Genomic DNA, 9,796 nt, shown 5'->3' with positions numbered 1-9,796 from the left:
GAACCCTGAATCTATGACACCCACAATGCCTCCCTCCTCCAGTCCCCTGTCCTAAATGAGGGTGCTGCTGCTGAGTGTTGAACCGTGTCCTGGGTGCCCCTGATGCCAGCAGCAACTGCCAGCCCCTCGGTGAGCCCATCCTGGGTTAGGGTAGTCAGGGAGGAGGAATTCCTGGAGGAGGTGATTAAACCAACACTTGAAAGATGAGCAGAAACAAGCCCAGGAAAAGCAGAGGGAAGTATTTTAGGTAAAGGGAACAGCACGTACAAAGGCCCTAACAGGGCCTAGTTATTATAGAAATGAAAGTAGTCCTGTGTGGCTGGAACAGAGAAGCGGGGAGCTGGTGAGTTCAGCCAGGCCCAGATCCTGCAAGTCATGGCAGGCTTCAGCCTGAAGGTCAGAGATGGTCAGGGGACAAACCTAGCCAGGCTTGTGTGTGATCTGATAAGATCACTAAGTGTGGTCACTAAGATCTGCTGCAGGCTCTTAGTTCCCTGACCAGGGATTGAACCCAGGGCCCTAGAAGTGAACGTGCGGAATCCCAACCACTGGACCACCAGGGAACTCCCTCCCGTGGAGGCAGCTTCCTAGAAGACACAGCCCAGGCCCCAGCTGCTCCGGGTTGCCCGACCCCTGACCCCCCAAGGATGCCTCCCACCTCCATCCCCCAACTCAAGCATCCTTGACCGCCCTCCCCTCCTCTCTCTGTGCATGGCTCTGCCCGTGCCTGACACAAAGTAGACTCTCAGTAACTATTTTAGGTTTTGAATGAATGCAGAATGCTCTGGAGCTAGGCACCGCCTGCACCACTGTCCTGGCGCAGAGAGCTGCAGAGAGCCCTCGGGTGGGGCCGGGAGGCCAGCTCCACGGGGCAGAGGGAGGAAGGCCCTCGGCAGGAAGGTTCTCAAGGAGCTGAGAGTCTCCCAGGGCCAGGGGAGGCCCTCTCCACAGCCTAGGGGACGTCTAACCTGGCTTCTCCCTTATGCACTGTGTGACTCCTGGCAAATCACCTCCATCCATCTTGACAATGGGATGAGAAACCCTGCCCTGCCTGTCTTCCCAGGGAAGGGCAGGGGTTGTGAGCATCAGATGAGGTCACGGCTGGGAAAATATGAGCAGGAAAGGGCTGGGTTAAGCTGGGCCCTGGACCTGGGTTCAGGGTGTGGAGGGGGGAGAGGGACAAAGAAAGGAGGAAAAGAATTAGAAGAGAGAGAGACACACACATACACACACGCACACACATACACGCATGCACGAAAGAAACAGAACAGAAACATTTGAGAGATGGAGAAAGAAGGAATGAAGGAGAGAGACAACAAAAAAGAAGGGCTTCGGTGAAAAAAATGTAGAGACAGAGGAGAGAAAGACGGAGAGAGAAATGGAGAGAGGAAAGAAGATGGGAAGTTAGAGGCAGAAAGATGGAGGTGGAGGGACGGAAGAGACAGAAATTACGAGAATCAGAGTCAGGGCAGGAAAGAGACAGACAGAGAGGGATGGGAGAGGGGCCAGAAGAGACAGAGGATGACGGGGATGGGGAGACAGAGACAAACGGTGGGACGGGAGGGAGGGGGACTCCTTCTCCCAAGGACCCCCGTCCGGCACTCACACCGTCACCGACTCTGCACCCTGCCACGCCCCGGACGGGCGGGGCTCCTCCTGTCTGTGGGCCCCACTGGTCCGGTCCTGTCCCGCTGGTTTGGCTCCCGGCACCCTCTGCTCCGAGGCTGCTGAGGGGCGCCCCCGGGGGAAGCACGGCCCCAGAGCCTGTCCAGCTGACGTGGCTGCCGGTTAATCTAAAGGGAAAAGCCAGTGACCCCTCCCTCAAGGCCCTGGGCAGGCCCCAGCCTACCTCCCTTTGGGAACCAGGCAGGAAGAGACCTCAAAGGTCAGTTCCACTGCACCCCGTACTGAACAGAGCAGGAAGCTGAGACCCCGAGAGAGGCAGAGACGAACCTGCAGTCACATCGCCAGGCAGGGGCCTAACCAGGACTCCCCGCCACAGATGCTGTGGCCCTGAAACCTCGTGGATGTGCCTTCTTCTGGGTAAACTGCTTCCTGCCCAGGGGTGTCCTGAGCCTTCAGTGATAGCATTTCAGATGCCAGGCACTGTGCCCAGGGTCCTGTGAAGTGTGCACTGTGAGTATGCCTGTCACATAGATGAGAAGACAGAGGCTCAGGGAAACTGAGACTTCCAAGCTTGAAGTCACACTGTGCCAGGACCCAAGCTTGGTCTGTCCCACCTTGAAAGTCTGGTTCCTGCCCAGGCACCTCCCAGACTCCCTGGGTTGTGACCAGCACGAAAAGTTTCTGTAATATAAAAAAGGAGGGCAAGGTATGTGACAGGGTCTTACACTGGGAAAGTTCCCAGACGCTGGGAACATCAGACTTCTTCCCAGAGGGACCCCCTCTGTGTTCAGTCCCTGCCTTTGGGAACCCCAGGCATCCCTATCCTTCCAGCCACCACTTGTTCTACCCTACACCCACTTTCCCAGCCTCTGGAGAGAAGGAGTTTGGATGCTGTGCTCCCCTCCCCCTCTCCCCCTCCTCCTCACTGTCCCCAGCTATGACCTTTTGAGCTACAGACCCAGGCTGGTGCTGAAGCCAGAGATGCGTTTGCATAGCCTGTAGCTTCCTTCTCCCTCCTCTGCCCCGGGGAGCTCCCCTTCCCCACCTCTGCCCCCACTGGGGCCCGTCCTCCTGGAAGAGACCCAGGTGGAGATTGAGGGGATGTTACGGGAGCAGTAGGCTGACGGGCAGAACAGAAGAGACACTGTCCCAGCTGGCTCTGACCTCCCAGCAAAGCCCCCAAGAGCTGCACTCCCAGCTTCTAACCCGTCCCGAGCTGGGCTCTGACTGTCAGCTGAGGTTTCCTCACCCTCACTGATTCTCAGTTTCTTCATCTGCATGTGGGTTGTAAGTACCCAGCTTTCCCAGTTGGTTGGAAGTTGAATAACACATCAGCTTTGAGATATAGGAACATGCACTGGGTGTAGCCCCTCCCTGATGGAGAGACCGCCCGGGTCTCTTGCAGGACACAGGATGGGCTGCCGTGTCCCCAGGTGACTGCAGTCCAAGCATGGAGGCGCTTGCAGACCCAGCCCCCGAGTCCACCTCTGCTTCTCTGGGGACGTCCATCTCTTCAAGCCCAAAGTATCAGCCCAGCCCAGAGTTGCTTTCAAAGTCTGCGGTGGCTGTGTCTACACCATCAATCAGACCAGGAGGGCTGCTACTGGGCCACGCTTGTGCTTGGAGTCCAGGAAGCAGGGAGGCCTGGGACTCTGTTCCCTGAGTGTGCTGAGTGCCTTTCCTAGAACCAGGACTGGGCAGGGGGAGCACCCCAACCGCCCCGGGGATGGATGCTCCCATTCCCAGAAGCCTCAGAGCTCCCGGATGAGGGGGGACCACAGAGCCCCAGCCCTGCCCTCGTCTTCTTTACCCAGCTTTGGCAGAGCCTCATGGCCTTCCGCCAGCTTTGCAGAGGTAGGCGTGGGAGCCATCCCTGAGGCGGGGTGATGAGGCCAAGTTCAGGAGCCTCCTCTGAGCCCCTGGACACCCCTTCAGCACCCAGGGAGACGCAGACACTCCTCCTGTCCCCCGCCCCAGGTCCCAGGGCTTTGGCTCCTACCGTCCCCATCCAGGAGGGCTGGGCCGGCGGCAGGTGACTGAAAGGCGTGGAGGAGAAAGGCCAGCTGCGTGGGGGCGTGGGCCCCGGCAAGTGCACTCCTCAGCCAATCAGCGGCCTGCCTAGCCGGTGGATTCGGTTACAAGCCCCGGATCACCCCATACTCCAGCCTCCTTCCTACTCCTCCCAAAGCTCCATTCATTGGCGCCGCAGCACCGGCTCGGCTGGGCACCGCTTCCGCTCCGCGGCCGCAGAGTTGCTGCCTCGTGGGCCCACCGGGGTAGGCTTCCCGAGGGCTTTGTCTGGCTGCGCCAGGGCAGGATGGGGGTTCTGGTGGCACTGTTGGGGGTGCTGAGCTTCCTGGGGGAGGTTCCGGGAGGCTCCCCTACCCTCCACTTGCACAGCACCTCCTGCCACTTGGCCAGGCCCACCGCCAGCATCCCTTTGGGGTCCCTGAGCTTCCTGGGCAAGGATGTCCAGGGACTAGCTCTGTTCCATGCCCGCTGGGATGGGCACGGGAGATTGCAGGTGTGCAGCCGGCAGGATGAGCCAGAGCTCACTGCAGCCTTCCGTGCACTCTGTGCTGGTGAGCTCACCCGGGGCTCCTTCATCCACACCCCTGGACCTGAGCTGCAGAGAGCCCTGGCCATCCTTCAGAGGCAGTGGGAGGCCTGCCAAGGGCCTGCTGAGAGTCCAGCAGGGACCAGGGAGAAGCGAGCAGCAGGGCAGAGTGGAGCGCCTGGCATCCGGCACCAGCGGGTGAAGAGGGGCTGGACTATGCCTGGCACGCTGTGGTGTGGAGTCGGGGACTCTGCCGGGAACTCCACGGAGCTGGGTGAGACCTCGGGGTGTGGACTGCGGGGCTGGTGGGGGAGGAAGCGCAGGCTTTAGCCCTGGCATCCACTCTCCCAGGCTGCGTGTCCTGAGGGAGCGACTTAGCTTCTCTGAATCTCAGTTTCCTTATCTGGAAAATGTGCGCGCATGCTCAATCATGTCCGACTCTTTGCAACCCCATAGACTAGCCCGCCAGGCTCCTCTGTCCCGCCAGGTTCCTCTGTCCATGGGATTCTCCTGGCAAGAATATTGGAGTGGGTTGCTGTTTCCTCCTCCAGGGGATTTTCCCGACCCAGGGATCGAACCCGTGTCTACCTCATGGCAAGCTGATTCCTTACTGCTGAGCCACCAGGGAAACCTTCTGTAAAATGGGGTGACCATAAACCTCATCGTGGGGTGCTCAAATGAGGTTATAGATGGGAAATGTCCTACTCACATCTGGGAGCCATCATCAATCACCATCTGAGGGTGGGGGTTGGCTGGGGCTGGCTGTCCAGGTTGCTGCTGCTGCTGCTGCTAAGTCGCTTTAGTCGTGTCCGACTCTGTGCAACCCCATAGATGGCAGTCCACCAGGCTCCCCCGTCCCTGGGATTCTCCAGGCAAGAACACTGGAATGAGTTGACATTTCCTTCTCCAATGCATGAAAGTGAAAAGTGAAAGTGAAGTCACTCAGTCGTGTCCGACTCTTAGCGACCCCATGGACTGCGCCCATGGGTTGGGCTGAACCAAAAAGCCATTACCCAAGAGGAGGATTTATGGTCTCAGAATGCCCAGCCAACTGCACGAGGAGACCCAAAGGCTTCGGTTCAAATCCCAGCTCAGCCCTTCCAAGCTGAATGAGTCACTTCCCCTCTCTGAACCTGGACAGTAAAAGTGACAGCTCCCTCCCAGGCCTGCTGTGTGCTGGGGTGGGAAGTGCCAGACGTTTGGAAGATGCTCAGCAAAGGGCGTTATAGCTCGGGAGGTGGAAAGCATGCATGGCTTTTTTGCACTTCTCGGTACAGCTGTCTGCGCTTACGTGCAGAGGACTTGGGGGAGGACTTGGCGCTTACACTGGAGCAGGTTGGCATCCTGACAATGCCTCACTGCGCCAGCAAGGTTGCACCCTACTGTTTGCCTTCCCATCTCACACACATTCGGAACTTTGGAGTTTCACTTGGGGTGCGAGCCTGAGAACTCTAGAGGCAGACACCTGTTCACCTGAGGAAGATTTTTCCATGGACAAGGGCTCCTGGGTGGGCTGCCTGGCACTTGGCATTGCCCAGCATAGGCTGTACCTGGGTGTTCTCTTCAAGTGTTGGAACCGTGAGTCCCACAGAGGCTGACACAGAGGTGTCTCTGCTCCCGACACCACGTGGGCAGAGCTGGCATGTGGTGCCCAGGGTCCTGGGACCGCTGAGCCAGTGCCCCCTTTGCTCCCTGCAGGGGTCTTCCAGGGCCCTGATCTCTGCTGCCAGGAACATGACCACTGCCCCCAGACGGTCTCGCCCTTCCAGTACAACTACGGCATCCGGAACTACCGATTCCACACCATCTCCCACTGCAGCTGTGATGCCAGGTTAGTTAGCGGTGGGCAGGGAGGGCTGGGAGCTCGGGGTGGGGTTACCCAGTTACTGGGTGCAGAGTCTGGGCTCCAGAGGGTCCCAAAGGATCAGCCAGCCAGACTCCCCTGTGCAGTAGGAAAGCTGAGGTTTAACAGGATGTGGGATTCTTGGACCTCACGTCGCCTGGCTGGTAGTGGTGGCTGGGTGGCCTGGGAGAGGAGCCAGGTAGCCCTCTCAGGTCCGGGGACTGAGCGCCGGCTCTGGGGCAGGTTCCAGCAGTGCCTGCAGAACCAGTGGGACTCCGTCTCCGACATCGTGGGCGTGGTCTTCTTCAACGTGCTAGCAATCCCCTGCTTTGTGCTGGAGGAGCAGGAGGCCTGTGTGGAGTGGTACTGGTGGGGCGGGTATGTTGGTTCCCCTTTTGACCCCCTTCACAGCCAGGGTTGGGGAGCTGGGGCTCCAAGGCTGGGGGGGAGGCCTGTCTGTATGTCCGTCCTCCAGGGAACCATGTCTCGTCCTGTCCTCCCTGTCCTCTCCTCGGGGAGGGGGTGGGGGCCCCAGGACACAGACATTCCCTGGTGCCCCGTACAACCCAGTGGGCTATGGGCTGAGGGAATGGGACTGGCAGAGCCCCGATCTCCATGGAGATGAGCCTGGGGCCCTCTGGGAGGGATGATTCTGGGTGACCAATGCCACCATGTGCTGCCTCCCAGGTGTAGAAGGTACGGCTCTGTGTCCCTCGCTCGTCTCCAGCCCAGGACACTCTACAATGCCTCTTGGAGCTCCCCTGCCACCCCGTCAAGTCCCAGCCCCCAGAACACAGCCCCCAGCCAGCCTCGGCTGATGCAGCATCCTCAGAAGTGGCCATCACAGCAGAAAGAGTCTAGGCACCCCAGTCAAGCCAAGGCCACAGCCCTCCAGGCGCCTGCGGCCTTCCCTGGGCCTGCCATGCTCCCCAGAGTCCAGCTGGAGGTCACCGATCCAGGTCTCCAGGGGCCTCAGGGTGGCTTAAAACCTCAGGGTGAGTGCAGAACCTAACCTAGCTTTGGGGGTGCCTGAGGTAAAGAGGAGCCTCTGTGTGGGGTTGGGGAGACCCTGTGTTATTTCCTTTCCTGCTCTGAACTTCCAGCAACTCCCAACTTCACCCATCAAATCACACTACAGCCAGAGGGATTTTCATAAGCTGCAATCTTGACCAGGGGATTCCCCACTGAGCCCCCTCCACGGTGTTCCAGCACCCAGGGGTCTTTGGGTGCTGGTCTTGCAAACCCTACTCCCCAGTCAAAATTCCACCTGCACAAACTGGATTTGTTTCCTCTGAAGCCACTTGCTCTCTCCCGCCACTGGGCCTTTGCTTATGTCACTCCTGTTCCCTGGGGCATTCTCCCTGAGTCTTCCTCCTTCAGCGTCAGCTTAGCAGCCTCTGCCTCCAGGAAACCTTTTCTGAGCACTCTTACCTTTCTGGGCTTCCCCCATGGCAGCACTGCTGTGTGTGTGTGTGTGTGTGTGTGTGTGTGTGTGTGTGTGTCTCCTCTACGTATGAAGCACTCTGAGAGCACAGAGGACAGATGAAGGGACACTGTATGTGTGGGACTGAGCCTGTGCCAGAGGGCAGCGGGCACCAGTGAGACCTCGATGTGGGGCGGGGCTCCCCTCACCACTGCCCCTGCCCCCAGGCGTCCGCCAGGCCTGCCGCAGCTTCCGCCGCCTGGACCGGTGTGAGTATCAGATCGGGCCCCAGGAGACTAAGTTCCAGCTGTTCAACAGCGCCCGGGACCCCCTCTTCCACTGCAATTGCACACGCCGGTGAGGCCTGCTCGCACCCCTAGGGGATGGGCTGCCTGTTGCCAGCCACTGGGAAGGGACTCCAGGCTGGAAAGGCCCTGCCCTAGTCTGAACCTGCCTCTGCCCTCAGGCTGGCCCGCTTCCTGAGGCTCCACAACCCACCTGTGGGCGCCATCATGCATCGGGAGCTGCTGGGCATGACCTGCTTCAAACTGGCCCCTCCGCTGGACTGTGCTGAGGTCAAAGAGTAGGTGATGGCAGGGCCAGGAGGGACGGGGGTCTTCTCCAAGGGGGTGGGTTGCCTCTCCCCTTTTTATGCACCTGGGCTGAGAGGGCGATGGAGCGGGTCAAGGGCCCACATAGGTTGCATCTCAGCTCCGTCTTCTACTTCCTGTGTGATCTTGCCAGCTGAATCCCCTGTCCATACCTCCATTTTGTTACCTGTGAAATGGAGGTAGACACCAGGGCGTGTTGTGTGTGATGTATGTAGGCAAGGCCTGCAGAACAGCTAGTGAAGCACCTCCTGAACTCTTCCTCCTAAGCCACAGTATCATTTCGATTCTGATCCTCAAAACCAACTCCTTGTTTCTTTTCCTATTTCATATGTAGGGAAACTAAGGCTCAGTGGCCCAGGTTTCTGCAGTCATCTAGGGTAGAACCCCGGCCTCTAGGTACCAGATTAGGTTTATTCTGCCCCCTGCTAAGTATAACCACTCCCCACCCCAGCCCCATCCTTGCTCCTCTCTGGGCCTTGGTTGCCCTGTGTGCAGAGCAGGGTGGGTTTCTTGCCAGCTATGACCCCCTGTCCTCCTCTTCTGTCCCCACAGCTGTTCCAGTGACCCCAGGGCCATCAGAGTGGCAGCTCAGCACCTGCGGCGACTTCAGCAGAGGCGACGCCAGCTCCAGGGGTCGGGCACACACCACAGGCAGGCAAGGCCTTCAGAGCACCCAAAGGCCCCCACATCATTCTACGACCGGTGCCTGCAGCTGACCCAGGGAGCCAGAGGACCCAAAGGGCAGCAGAAACCCTGGAACCAGTGACCTCACTTCTTGTTCTCCTGGGCACTAGATCGGACCCAGGGCTTTGCTGGGCCCTGGGAAGGGGGCAGGTCTCAGCTTTCCCTCCATTGTGAGACTGAAGCATGGACAGGCTCTTGTGGACAGACAGAGGGCCCCATGGGTAGGGTTGGGGGGGGCCAAGGCCCAAATGCTGGACCATGTCTCCTGCTGTGCTGGGTGATCTTGGGCTGGTGACACAACCTCTCTGTGCTTGGATGTGGTATTCAGGAGGCTCATTCTGCTGCCCCAGGCTTGGGCCTTCTCAGGACTTAACAACCAGATGGGAAAGAGGAGACGGTAATATTGCAGAAGCCCCAGGAGGTACCAGGAGGAGGTACACATATGTCCATGTTGTGAAATTAACACACGTCTCAAAAGAGTTGTCCAGGAAAACCCCAGAGCCTGCCTGCTGAGGTCTGGGGGCAGAGGGTGGTGAAGGAGGGATGTCACAGAAGTGCCTGTGTCTGAATACAGGATGGGGGAGCTAGAGAGGGGCTTCTTAACTCCCCTCTTCCTCAAGGGACCCCTTCTATTAACAGCTGCTATGCCCTTCCCAGCCCAACCCTGGCCCATTCTTTCTGCCCTAAACCTAAATTCAGATCTTCCTTATGCCCTTGGGCAAGAGACCTCCTTCACTCTGAGCCTTAGTTTCCTCCTCTGAGAAAGAGGGATGTAGACAGGAGCTACCTCATAGGGTTGTTGAGGATTAAGTGAACCAACTCCCAGACAGCACTCAGCACCCAGTAAATGTTCTCTCTCTCCAACACCCAGCCAAACTGCACTTAAGACAACTGATTTGCAAAGGTTCATAGCACCTCTTGAAGGCTTCAGTTTGCTCATCTGTGAAATGGGGCTAAGAACTGCACTGAACTCAGTGCCACAACTCAGGCTTATGGTGCCGATTAAAGGAGATGGCATGTGTAACGTATACAGCTGGTGCCTAGTCATTGTC

General features: G+C 58.5%; 1 protein-coding gene across 1 annotated transcript; it reads left to right on the top strand.

Annotated features, from left to right (window-relative positions):
* The first annotated feature begins 3,804 nt into the window (after nucleotides 1–3,804).
* On the top strand, nucleotides 3,805–9,772 carry PLA2G3 (phospholipase A2 group III). Its single transcript, XM_086348826.1, has 7 exons — nucleotides 3,805–4,457; nucleotides 5,882–6,014; nucleotides 6,270–6,404; nucleotides 6,714–7,021; nucleotides 7,677–7,806; nucleotides 7,916–8,032; nucleotides 8,613–9,772. Exons 1-7 carry the CDS (start codon nucleotides 3,944–3,946, stop codon nucleotides 8,824–8,826), a joined length of 1,551 nt encoding a protein of 516 aa, XP_086204952.1. The 5' UTR covers nucleotides 3,805–3,943; the 3' UTR covers nucleotides 8,827–9,772.
* The last annotated feature ends 24 nt before the right edge of the window (nucleotides 9,773–9,796 follow it).

This window comes from Bos grunniens, chromosome 17 (assembly GCF_055505025.1).
Source record: "Bos grunniens cultivar Pamir isolate PY7600 chromosome 17, Bosgru_T2T1.0, whole genome shotgun sequence".
Taxonomy (NCBI): Eukaryota; Metazoa; Chordata; class Mammalia; order Artiodactyla; family Bovidae; genus Bos; species Bos grunniens.
Note: the sequence above shows the minus strand (reverse complement) of the source record. Positions and strands in the feature narration are given on the sequence as shown.